This window comes from Eucyclogobius newberryi, unplaced genomic scaffold, assembly GCF_026437365.1.
Source record: "Eucyclogobius newberryi isolate DKJ021-1_F unplaced genomic scaffold, fEucNew1.0.hap1 SCAF_3, whole genome shotgun sequence".
NCBI lineage: Eukaryota > Metazoa > Chordata > Actinopteri > Gobiiformes > Gobiidae > Eucyclogobius > Eucyclogobius newberryi.
The window spans coordinates 24,746,754-24,760,329 of NW_027315945.1; the positions used below are offsets into that span (position 1 = coordinate 24,746,754).

Here is a 13,576-nt window from a genome sequence, read left to right on the forward strand (position 1 = left end):
GCAGGCATTGGAAAGTGCTATGCAAATATAATTTAACTGATTGATATTCCACTGACTGATATGTTAGTGTACATTCTTACAGTGAGCAGGCCCACTCTCCACAGATTTGACCTGTAATTTGGTTCTGTGGCATCAGTTGCTTGTCTCCATGGAGATGGAGAAGTGCCATACAGCCGAACATTTCATCCATCAGAAAAGTTAAATAGTGCAACTAAAAGATCACGATTCTGATGTTGACTGGATGTTGTGGAAAGTGTTTTCTACAGGTTTCTGATTTGAACATTCAAATACACATGATACACACAAAAAGACACTCCATGAACAAACCTTCCAGCTGGGGACATGGGACGATGGCAGCATGGGGGAACCCAGAGTACAATATTGAGGGTATTCTGGCACCAGAGCCGAGGCGGGGCGGGACCATGAGCGGGACGGGGATGAGGTGGTGGTGGGTGATGATGGAGGGTAAAACGGAAAAGCAGAGCCCGACCCGTTACTGTGCAGGTATGGGGAGCTCGCAGGGCTGCAGTGATCGAACCCATTGGATAGCTGGCCGTGTGAAGGGTGAGAAATAAACAAAAAAGAAAAATATAACAGAAAATGAAACAAAAAGCAACAGAAACAAACAAAATGCATTGGAGTAAATCAATTATAACAAACACTGAACAAAATGTGATGAAGTGATGAATGATAAAACAGATTACTTGACGTGTATTACTGACTATTACTGGTTTTAATATATTGTTTTTTGGGCAGCTTGATTACTGTCATTTGTGTTTTAAAAGCAGATTAGACTAGTAGCTTTGTGGTTCTATGATGCAGAACAGTGCAACATTTGAAAATCAAGTATATGATTTATAGTAAAAAATGCTACAAAAAGAGCTTATTTAATATATGGTAATAATGCAAAATAGTTAACTTTCAAATATAGTTACACAATTTACATTTTTGAGATTCATATTACAGATATTTCACATTGGGATTTACATACTGTATATTGTCTGACCATCGTTATCGAGCTACTTCAAAAAAGATTGTGAATATCGACCACCCCTAGGTCCATTCAGAAATATCAATTAAGCAGGTCAATAATCTAGGACATTTAAGCAAACACATTGAAACCCAAACCTTCTTAAAACCTGTATTGAAGCAAATAGATCCTGTTATCAAAAGTAGATTGAAGCAGGCAGTTAGGAAGTCGTGTCTTTCACCTGGTCAGTGTGCTGAGTGTCAGTAGCAGAGCTCAGAGCGGAGGGGCAGTCACTGCGAAGGGGTCCAGTCTCTGACATCTCAGAGGAGATGGAGCTTGGACAGGGCTGCAGCAGGGAGGGGCGAGAGGAGAGGGGAAGGACCCACGTCAGCAGGTAGACAGAAGAGCAGTGTGTTAGTATGCAGGGAACACTTTCCGCAGGGCCACAGTCAAAAGAATATCAAGCATTTAGTGTTGTATATAGGAGGTGGACAGGGAGTTGTACCAGCACTAATTGCAAAAGGCATCAGCCACAGCAGCAGCAAACTTGTTGTGTTGTGTTGTAGTGTGTGAAAAAAAGCACAGACGAAGCTACTCATCCCTTTGGCATGTGTAGGAGGAATTGTACCTGCCAAAGCTGTCAAGCTAAATAAGAGGCCTGTCATGTTGCATTTAAAGAGCGCTGTTAGCAAATAGAGCATGATTATGTTGTTTATATAATGATACTTAATCCATGCCTACTGGGAAATTGTCTTCTTGCTTGACACATACAGTAGTTAATGGGTGCACATTAGGGAAAGGCAATAGGCTGGTGTTAGCGGAAATAGGATGGAAAAGGAGCTTTGAAGTGAGCTCAGTGAAGCCACAGAACAAGCAAGAGGCCATGAGAAGGCTGGGGGTTTCGTGTGGCTCGGCCTGTGCCTTGCCAAACCACCTTCGCTACATCATAAAGTTGGAGGCTAATGATACCAGTGTGTTCTGGACAGGGAAGCGCTGATTCCTGGCAGCGGTAAACTACACAGCGTCTCAACCGCAAACCTCACTCAGTCTTCCAGGACCCTCTCTCTGAAAGTGATCTTAAAGTCCTTTCAATTGACCCGATATTGTTGACATATGGCGACCCGGTGATACCACCGACATAACTGATGACAAAGTAAGTTTTATTTGTCTTTGATGCGTGTAATGAGTCTATGTCTAAGTACTTCCAAGACTGCGAATGTTTACCCAAGCAGTCGTCTGTCACAGCGGTCTGCTCTTTAATAGTAGGATGAGGTTTTTCTGACTCTCCTCTGGGCTAAAAGAGAAGCAGACTAATTTCCTGTGCGTTTATGCCGTAATAACACTAGTCCAATGATGACATGGACTTCCCGCAGCCAGAGAGCGGCTGGGGAGATGTGTGAGAAAAAGATATGCGAGCTCTCATTTGGGGTTTTCTCTGTCTGACTTCGCTGTCCTGTGAATCAAACCCAATGTGGTTTTAGATGCTTTTCTGTGGTCTAAATTACAGCAGAGACTGAGCGCGTGTGTTTTTTTCATTTACCTTTGTTTCAGCTGGCATGGGCGACGAAGACTTGGACGACACGTACTGGTCATGTGAGGAGGAGATGAAGCCCGAGTCGTGGGAGGAGATGCTGGAGAGGCGCGCTGGGGTCGGCTGGGGGAGCGTGGAGCTGCGGTACCGGTTGCGCGGGGGATGATGGAGGTGGAAAAGGTGGTGTGAGGAAGAGGAGGAAGAAGAGGAGGAAGGAGAGTGAGAGTGGGACCCACTAGAGCCCCTGGAGTCACTACTGTTCACGCTGTTCAGACTACTGTCAACGGGCACAGGGAAAGCAAAGGGTAGAGGAAAGAAGGCCGAGTGCACCAAGTAGATTAAAGAAAGTCCAGCAAAACAAGGATTTTACAACAAAGATGGGGGATTGGGGGAAGTGTGGAGGAGACAGGGGGGAAACCATTAGCACAGCAGACCAAGATGCAGCAGGCTGTGACATTATTATATGTATATTAATCAAATATAGTCACAACAAATACGCCACAGAATGAATTAACGACAGTAATTAGAAACTTTAACAATTCTGCTTTGAGGAGTAGTTTGGACTTTAGATTAAACAGCCACATCACTGCTAAACAAACACTCAATAAAAAGCGAAATAATATGTAGACATGATTAAAAAACTGGTGCACCAAAGCATGTTAATGAATGTACAATTAAAGACGCATAATATTCAGGCCATAAAAGTTCCCAGAAATGAAAGGGCAACATCATTATTCCAAAGATGTTAGGAAATAGTTTCAAAACCAGCACATTTTTGGCAAAAAGTACAGGAGCACCAATAGCAAAGAGCCAAGGGCAATACTAATAATGAGTATTGTCAATTATTTTTCATTGATTTTTGGACTGAGTTGGTTTGAAGGTATAAGTGGTGTTTCAAAGCTCACCACTAGGGGGGAGTGAACAGCAGGAAACTAACCTGCTTCTTGCAGTTTAGCCATGTTATTTTTTAACCAAAACATACTGTATTTTCTTACTCTGCTCTTGAAGCTATAATTAGCTGACAAGGCTCCCGTGTTCCCCTTATATTTTGCCATTAGTAACCTAATTAACTACCTGCACATGCTGGACTTTCTAGACACAGTGGAACTTGGAGAAGAAGGAGGCGTCTGATAGGACCAATTCAGGTCTGAGCCTTTCAGATCAAGAATCACCTGGGGGAAAAAAAGAAAATACTTTAATTTTAGAGTGGAAATGTGATTAAACAGATAGGTTCCACTTTGGTGTTGTTGTTTATTTTCACCTGCTCGCTGGCTGCTGGGAGTTTGTGTGGGTCAGAGGTCAAGGCTTTGAGGTCATCAGAAATGGCCTGGAGGTGTGTGACCTCCCCCAACATAGAAATTTCCTCATCCTAAAACAACACAGGAACGCATTTAACATTTACAGAATAATTTGTCATTCAACATAGTATAACAGAAGCACAGTAATTATGTGTGATTGATAACATATTTCAATGCAGGGAGAGTCCAATGATGCTGTTTTTGGCTGTTATAAACATTTATTTTCATACTTTCACAGTTCTGTGCTCACCACAACAGGCTGGAGCAGGGCTGCAAAATAGCAAAACCTCTGTCTCTCCTCAATCAGAGCCTTCCTCAGAGCCTGCTTCTCCGTCTCCTCCAGCAGAATGTATTTATCACTCACATCCTGCATCGCGCTGTCCAACTGGGGCTGGAAATCTCCTCGACCTTCAGAACAAAACAAAACAGAAACATTCCAGTTAATTTCCTTTCAGAGTGCATGTTTAAAACCAGACTAATATTTAAATAAAATCTAGTATGAGGGTACATTTGCAAAATCAATATATTTTTTTCTCATGTTGATTGATCCCGATTTTTTTTTACAAACTGCTTCCAATACAAATACAGCAGACAGACAGAGAATTAGATGCAGACCTCTTGATTAAAAAAGACCCAAGCTGATCAGTGGCATCAGTTAGAAATGACACAATCTCGATCTCAATTAAAATGTGATTAATTGCCCAGCTGTGACAGAAAAAGGCATAGCATGTGTATCAAGACATTTTTAAATCAATAAAATGCCTCAAGTTGTACCAGATATTTATATTGTGTAATTTTAAAAACATTTTGCGTTGTAAAAACTTGAATAGCTCGATTGTTCTACTGCAATGCTAGGGATAAAACTAAACATGCCCCACTGCTGACTATATCTTGAGGGCTCTTTGATAAACACTGTAGACCGCAAGTGTTCTTAGACCGGGTTAAGAGCAAAGACTGTGTGCATAGTCAAGTACGTGAAGAGGGGCGACCCTGAATCTGAATCAAAGCCACTTGATGGAGGCAGGAAGGCTGGCGACTGCCCAAGGCTTGTGCATTATCTACTCACTGTTCTTCAGGTCATAGACGGACAAGACTTACTTTGATAATCTAAAGCCACAAGAAAAACTGTGGTCCCTCCGAGTCCGGGGGTAAACGCTCAACTATTGTCTTTGCGTGACATTCGACACGCATGTTGTGCAAATCAATAGCTAAAAACACAGATACGTTTACATAGGCAATGGAAAAAGAGCTCCTTATCAAGAGCATACTATAATGAACTGGAGTTTTTCGTCCGTCGCCAAGACCACAGCGCACTGTAAATGACCGGGAAGCATTATTTAAATCTGCAAATTGCAAATGGAAAAGAGAATGAGTGGAAATCTTGCTGCCATAATGCATCCGCCTAAATCAAATTAGATGACAGTGATTACACCTGACTCAAATTATGAAAACAGATTTTGTAAAAATTATACTGTACTTTTCTTTTTTTTAAAACTTTGATGGATAAGGCAAATTTGGTCTTCAAGCATTCTTCATTATTGTATCATACTTAAGCCGGAGATTGCTTTTGTCAAATTACACATAGTTAATAAAATTCCACTCAAAAGGAAATTAGTTAATTAAAGGATTAACTGAAAAGAATACTAGATTTAGGACATAGTTTCTTAAGAAAACTTTCAGATTGTTGACAAAACAAATTTAATTTCCATAAGAAGTACATTGTTTTTTTTTTTGTATCTGTGGAATGTCATTTCTGTCTGGGTTTATGGAAGTTCTCTCTACATGACAATATAGAGGCTATAATTGAGTATAACAACTGCAGAGGTTTCCAGACCGGAAAGTTAAAACTGGAACCTACATTTTAAGTCTTTGTATTATGGAACCTTAAGCTTTGTAGCTAGTATATAAGAATTATTAAAATGAAGTAGCAATTTAAAACTTTTTCTAACCCTAAAATCAAATTTCTATATTGAAAAAGTTACTTATAGTTTGATTTAAAAAGACCCTTAAAATTAAATTATTTGCTGTAGTTTTTTTGTCCAATGTTAATTTCAAAACAACATCAATTGGAATATTTCAATAGGAAATCAAGGTTCACATTTAATGAATTGAACAATCTTCCCTAACATGAAGTTTCACATCATTTTGGTATTTGTCTAGTGTTGTCTCGAAGATTTAGGTGTCTGAACTTGGTGGGGGTTATATTAGCACAGTCTGCACATGTACTCGCACACAAATGAGATTATCTTCTACAGTTTTCACATGACAAATGATTTCATTAGGTAGCCGTTACAGGCTAAGGTTCAGGGCCCAGGATGAAAAACACTGGCTCTAAGAAGCGAAACTGAAGGGGTTATGTTGCTTAATCCCAACACTACAATAAGAAATTCCTTTACACATATTTACAAATACACTTTGAATATGGCACATTTTGGTGGGGCAAGAAAAACCGTAAATTGCAAATTAAATGGTAATATGTCCGTTTTAGAGAACAAAATATTCTGTATATCTTGTAAAGTAAAAAAACTACAAACCCTGTACTTTACCACAAAAGATATGTTCTGATGGCATGTGATTCTCGTATTAGTTTAGTGTTTAATATTTTTCTATTCTTTCAAAAGGAATCAGGAATTGAGCTGGAAATGAAATCTAAAATATATAAAAGAAAATAAATTGCAAATTAAATTGCAACATTTGAGATAGTTTTCAAATTGCTACTGAAGTCAGTAAGCGCCGTGCCCTTTCACACAACATAATTGTACTGTGCTAATACCAACTACAATGTCCCAAAGAAAATTATTTTTGGAACTGAGTTGCAAAAATATTTTTCTTTCCTTTGGCCAACTGATAATATTAATCATAATCAATTTGTTTTGTAAGCTTGACAGCACATTGTGAAGCGTTAATCCAGAAGTTGCACTGTAAAGGCGGCGTGATAAACTAAAAACAACAGTCACTAAACAGAGACAGACACATAGTGAAGTATATGAATCCAGCTCCATAGAAAAGGTGAAATAAAAACAACAAGCTACAAGATCTGTGAGAGACGCTAGACATGCCACTAAAACTACATTACGCTCGAATAAATAACATTTTAGTGACTTTAGTGTGGGCATTAACCTGGACTACGACTTACCCCAAGTGTCAGCTGAAGGGGCAGATGGGAACCACATGGGGACAAGGAGAGGAAAAACACGTCTGTCACTTTGATAGACACAAAATGTCTTCACTTTTCAAATCTTTCACCTAACCCCAGTCCTTCTTTTCAAGTTGCTTTGTTTCCAGTGTGCACAGTATTTTTACAGGTAGATGAATATGTTTATAGAGGACGGTTAAAGAGGGGTGAGCCAGGGCCTTCCCTCAGTGTGTTTTCCATGTAAGGTAATGTTTAAACAGAAGGCTAATCGCTAAGGCCTTGCTGCTGTCAAATAAATATACTCATACATCCAGTCTGCTTTCCCTGCACTCTGCCATGAACCTGCTCCACTGTTTAACACAACAACAAGGCATGTGTTTACCTTTCTTTGCTTTCTTCTGAAGTTTGAGCGTGTCTGACGACTTCTTCTTTATTTCTTGGCGCGCTCTCTTATACTCTGATTAAGAAATATAACAAGAGCGTGTTTACTCGAGCGAGCCGCGCCTTCTCGTTATATTTTACAAACGACAGTCAGTATATATTACCTTTAGCATGGTCCTTGTCCAAAGAGTTGACTCCTCTTTTCCACTCCTCCATCTGTTCTTGCAAAGGACCAACCAGACCCTCCATGAAGACCCTGACAACCAAGACCATCATTCACGATTAGAAACACAGGCGATCATTCGTACAATTGTAGTACAGATTTAAAGCTCATTAATGCAGCGCTACAACGAGAGACTGAAGATAATAAGCTTCCGATGCAGATAATAAACATGTTACTTTTTTTGTTGGCTTGTCTAAACTTGAAAGATAAAATAATATCTCTTGATAAGGTAAAGTTTGGAACATTGATTTGTCATTTTGCTTTGCGGTTAAGTGTTGTGTGAGAGTTGTGACATTGGTGTAGCATCAACAGTGCACAGTCAAGATTAATTGGTTAATCAATAATTGTGATTATTCAATTTAAATGTACCCTAAAAAATTAAAATAAATGTATCAAACTGTTTATGTCACATACATTTAGTTAACTGAAAGTTGTTGTTTTTTCCATAAAGCTAATCACATATAGGAGGCATGGTAATTTAAACAGACAAAGCTAACAGTTGTTTGATTTTTATCGTGGATAATTGTTAAATCATGCTCTTTTTTCTCATAATAATTGTACCAGAACATTTTGATGTCATGACATCCCTAGTCCTGCGTTTGCTATATTCCATTACCATGTGTTCTCAGTAATACATCTGTCAAACATAGGTGATAATATGAGTAAATGTCAGAGTGTTGTCTTTCTATCTGACCAGACTCTGCTCATGTTTGTCAATTATTAACAGCGAGAGTGAGTGTCTAACAGCATGTCACAGGAGGAAACTGGAGTCTTGCAGTCCTGTCTGTCAATCATTACCCCGTGTCCATCTCACAGGTTTGTGAGGCTGTTTAAGAGGCTGGGAGCTGGGCAGCTGCAGGATTAGAGTATGAAACTAAAATTAGTCTTCTCCATCTTGCAGACATTTCTTAGACAAGTGTGCGTCTGTGCCAGTGGGTGGGTGCTGACCACAGCCCCCCTGCGTCCAGACCCTGCTATGGAGATCCAAATGGAATCTCTCCTGAAATGCCACTCGAAATTAAGAGAGCCCCTTGTCTGCCCAGTGTGTGTGGGACGGCATTGACACATTACAGATGCTTGCGGCTCCAGACAAATCGTCTCTTTTTTTGAATTCCGATACAAGGGGCGTTTTACTGGAGCAGGCGCTTGCAAAATATCCACAAACCGCAAGTCCCTATACAATTTATTGGCATGTTCTTGAAAGGGGTGGGGTCATACTCCTATAGATTATAAACACGGACAAACGCAGGAAATAATGACCACAATCTCTCTAAATGTTTATCTAAAAGGGAGATTTAACAAGTTCAAAAAATCCCACAACATATGGGAAGCATTATATCACATAAAGCAACATTTTTCTTACATGGAGAAATGCTTGAGTTTGGCCTCTATGCTTCGATGCCTCATACACATCCTGGTAAGGGCAGACCCAATGTCTCTGGTTCCACCTAAAAAAAGAACAAAAGTTAAGATAAGGACGGACATATACTATTTATACAGTGAAATTACACAGCAGTCTTCAGTTTTGGGGTGTTATCACGGGAAGACAATTCATTCAGCGATTGACACAAATAATAAAACTTTTTGATAATCTCTGGGTAACAGTCTTTGTAAGTCACCATTGTCCAAAGGTTTACAGATCTTGAAGCTGGTGTGCATTTCCTGGAGTGAATCTAAAACTAACTGTCCACTAAATAGACTAAGGCAGGGCGGCTAACAAGGACAGGGCACTGATTGACGCGACTATTGTCTGGCAGCTCTGTGTGACTTGCTGCGCTCTCAGTGGGTCGCCGGTGCAGCTGTGAGTGTGTGTTGAGTGCACGAAAAGCAAGCATGAATCCGATTGTTTCTTTGGCCTGAAGGCTGAATTTGACAGGAAAGTAAGCAGCGTGAGAATTGGGTATAGGGTGGGAAGAGACATTCAGCAAGCCGGGCCGGGAATTGATCTCGCACTTAGGACGACGCGGCACCTAACTTATGTTTTGCGAGCGATCCCCTTGACCAAAGAGCAGGACTCGAACCAGTGCGTTTCATACAGAGTCGGGTTGTAGTAATCCTCCCAACAGTGACTTCCATTTTGCTGTCAGCGCAGACTCTGCTTCATGCGGAGACTTGCACACAGAGCTGTCAGTCACTCCCAAAGCCACACACTGAGGTCCACAACTCGCATACACTGAGCCCATCAAAAGTAAGGGACCCACAATTAAAGAACAACCCTTTTACGTGACCGTACTATGCGTAGTATTAATAGTACACAATGCTGAAGAATGTAATACACTGGGCAGTAAATGGGAGAATAAAAATACTTCATTGTGTCCTGATATAGTGTAGAATGTACTGAGAGTCCCCTCTGCGCCCATAAAACCCAAACTTTGACTCAATAATCCATGTGTCTATAGTACTACGAGAGCTTGTTTTTGCAATGGGTGTGACTACTCGTTAACCAGAAGGTCTTTTTTTGTTACACAACGTCATAATGCCCCTTCATTCACGCACCAGCTTGTATAGTCATCCTATATCCTGCTATTTTTATCGGTCTTCAATTCCCAGGCTGTTTGTTGAAGGTGGGGTCTGAACTTTGCCGCGGTGCCGCAGGAAGGCCACGGGGCCCACAAGAAAATTAAAAAGACAGGCCCATTTCTAACGTGGGCACAAGTCTCAACCCCGACTTGTGCTGTCAGGAGAGTTCGGTTTCAACACATCATTCAGCGGGACGCGCCACACCCACTTCCACTTCTGGATTTGATGGATTGATTTGACGGCACAAAATGAGAAATCAGCTGCAAGCAATATAGGCCAGAGAGTGCGAGGTTACAGTCAAACAGTTCAGGAAATTTTAGTCGACTTAATTTTCATAGCATTAAAGCCCTCCTTTGAAATTAACATATGTTGTAGATAATAATAATCACAATTTGCTTAGAGTTTCAAACGCGATTTTGTCATGCACTCTTTTTTTCTGTCTTGAACTTCCAAAAAGAGTTCACACGTCACTGGTTAAATGGTTGAATTCCCCTTGGTACTCACTCACTCACTCACTCACTCACTCATAAATAACAGAGGCTGACCAATAGGGGGAGAGGGTGGGCAGAAGAAAAAGTGTTTTGAGTTTGAGCATAGACCTGCATTAAACAGAAAACCACTGAATCATGACATACCAATCTCACCAAATTGTCATATTACTGCGTTAAGGTAATTGAGTGAGACAAAAAATACATATCAAGCAACACAGTGTGGGCACCAGCCAAGACACCAGCCTATTATTTCTAGTGTTGCTGGCTTACTATTTGGGTTCTTGGCGGCATAAAAGATGAAGTGACTGCTAACACAGAAAGCATGCTCAAGTCGGACTAGCACCAAGTGACCTCTGGATGGAAATAGCTCCTTTGGCAGCACCAGTTGTCTGCTGCACATAGACCACTGCTTTATGTCTGTGTAGTGGCATAGCTGGTTGTCGATAGAAACGCTCTTGGTGACAGAGGTTTGCGAGACTTATAATTATGTCTGCAACACTTACAAGCAGTGACGGGTACAAACAACAGTCACGCTCAAAGACTGTTTAGAACTGAGGCGGACTCAAATGTGTTGCTCGTGAGTCAGCGTGTAACGTTATTAGGCAATTTGCAACACTAATGCTTGTCAAAGGTTTCACAACCAATGCCGCATCAAAAAAGATCAAGCTTTCTACGTAGCCACGAGTATTTCATGAGCAAAAGGGAGTCTATAAATCAAGGTCAATTAAGTCTTTTGACATCAGGAATAAACAAGGTCCAAACCATGATTAAGAGGTCTCTAAATAAAGGACTAACAAGTATCTAGTGGTGCAATATTCTCCGTCCATATAACTGCTGTAAATAAGAGTGTTACTTTTGTTACTATTATTTTTTTTACTTTTTATTAAGAATATAAGAGGTCTTTTATAAGAGTGTTTTATTTTAGTTTTCTATAAGTTATCTGTTCTTTTACTTGTGTACCTACGTGTTGCAACACTTAAATTTCCCCATTGTGTGGGCAAATAAAGGCTTATCTTATCTTAGTATTCTAAAGAAATAGGAATAGTTTGTGTTGGAAATACCTATGTCTAGTATGTCTCTCGTAAAAAAAATTGCATTTTTTATTACAATTGTGGTATGGAAATCAGTAACGAGTACGAAGCCTAATCATCAGTTGAAATTGAGTTTGAAATGCCACTAGCACACATCACTAGGAACATGATTAACTCCCCCTAAAACCTGCTAGCCTTTCATACTGATTTCTAAAGCGTAATGTGTGTCATCGTGTACTTTAAAGTAAACAATGACTTTCACACTTTCCTAGCACAATCTTTGTCTCAAATAGCTGAGTGTGGTGTGTGAACGGTCCACGGGGACATTTGTGACAGAGGTGTGTGAACAGGGGTCAGTGGAGAAGGAGCAGCAGCATGGCCACTCCATGTCATGTTGCTGTGGCTGTCTCCGTCTTTAACGCCGTCCCAGACTGCCCCAGGAATGTCACACCGCACTAACGCTCTAAAACCCTTTAAGACATGCACTAGCCCTAGCGTATCTGCTGCACCCAAGATATACAATGTTGTCACTCTTAACATAATCAAGTTAACACAATTGTCTCTGTGAAGATGTTATTTCTTTGCCAGGAATTTCCTGTGGCATGAAATTTACTGTATCTATTATACATTTATTCAATGATGGGTGTTTTAATTGCTCAGAAAAAAACTGCATTTTTACAGTGAGCAGGCTCCCTTCTCCACAGATCTGACCTGCAACTTGAAAAGTGACTGTCGAGGACTGTGGCACTTTTCACACTTCATTTATGTGATGAGCTGATGGTGCTTTGAACTGTAGCCCATGATACATTTCTCTTTAGGGACAATTAAGTCAAACTTAGATTCAAAACTACAATTTGTATGTATCTAAATTTTACATTAAATCAGCCTGAAAGGGTCAAGCTATTTTAATATGAGCCTGGCAAGAAAAAGTACATCTAAATCAGAAAAACCTTTATTGTGTACAACATTTACAAATGCGGAATGTGTTTTTGATGATATGGTGCAACATATTATATAAAGACAAATTACTTAATATTGCTTTATTGAACACAAAATGTCTCCTTCAATCTGCCTTTCAAGCGAGGACACCCACAGTTAAAGTGTGACATTACTCAGTGCAACAGGAAACCATCAATAAGGCATCCACACAGTAGGCTGCGACTCATAACACTAGAAACATGATATGGTCCAATTCTTCCATTTCATTTACAATGCAACAGCCATATAATCGCTTCACAACTTGGCACAGTGGTTTCACTTCTATTTTCTGCAAGATAACATATCACATTTGCAGGTCTTACTGGAAGATTCGAGTCCCAAACCAGTGGAGAGCATAGTCAGAAAGTAATCTAAAGCCATATTATTTCAGGCACATCTGAGAGACGTACTTGACTATAATTCGGAGTCTGATGGGCGTGGAAAGAGGGATTTGCCCAAAGAATTCCTTGTGAATCTGAGAAGCTTGGTAGCTAAACCCGGCTCTGTATGGGCACCAGATGGTAGCCATTAACTGTGGGCCAGTGGTTACAGTGATAAGAGACTAGAGTCCATGCAGCTGGATACACACACACACGCGCACACACGCACACGCACACACACGCACACACGCACACACGCACACGCACGCACACGCACACACACACACACACACACACACACACAAAGTCTCCAGCTGGACAGGGCCGAGCTAATTAGAGAGCCAGAGAAAGTAGAAGGCGCAGACCACACCGAATTGGCCAAGCTTAAAGACTTCTGCACGGCCTGAAATCAAAAACACCTGCTGCTTTTATATGATCTTATGAATCAAAAATAAAACAATGCTATCTTGCTCAATAAAAGTAAGGTAACGCCAACTAAAACCAATGCTAAGCCAGCGTTGTCCAAAAGTATCGGAACTAAGGTACTAATCTATAATAAACATAGTATTGAAACTAGATACTCATTTGAACAAGTTTTACAATGATCTTGAGAGCTTTATTACCGCACGACATATTC

At 40.4% G+C, this 13,576-nt stretch overlaps 1 protein-coding gene across 7 annotated transcripts in view; it reads right to left on the bottom strand.

Annotated features, from left to right (window-relative positions):
* LOC140374637 (protein MTSS 1-like) overlaps positions 1 to 13,576 on the bottom strand; it is a 37,357-nt gene that overhangs the window by 3,626 nt on the left and 20,155 nt on the right. The window contains exons 4-13 of one of the 7 annotated variants that reach the window (XM_072461573.1): positions 8,903 to 8,987; positions 7,481 to 7,572; positions 7,318 to 7,392; positions 6,936 to 6,947; positions 4,050 to 4,207; positions 3,763 to 3,870; positions 3,576 to 3,673; positions 2,511 to 2,640; positions 1,212 to 1,316; positions 328 to 549 (exon numbers count right to left, since the gene is read on the bottom strand). In XM_072461573.1, the coding sequence (XP_072317674.1) occupies positions 328 to 549; positions 1,212 to 1,316; positions 2,511 to 2,640; positions 3,576 to 3,673; positions 3,763 to 3,870; positions 4,050 to 4,207; positions 6,936 to 6,947; positions 7,318 to 7,392; positions 7,481 to 7,572; positions 8,903 to 8,987 (1,085 nt within the window). Of the gene's footprint in view, positions 1 to 327; positions 550 to 1,211; positions 1,317 to 2,510; positions 2,779 to 3,575; positions 3,674 to 3,762; positions 3,871 to 4,049; positions 4,208 to 6,935; positions 6,948 to 7,317; positions 7,393 to 7,480; positions 7,573 to 8,902; positions 8,988 to 13,576 lie in introns of all 7 variants that reach the window. The other 6 variants (XM_072461570.1, XM_072461575.1, XM_072461574.1 and 3 more) reach the window with 6 other exon arrangements.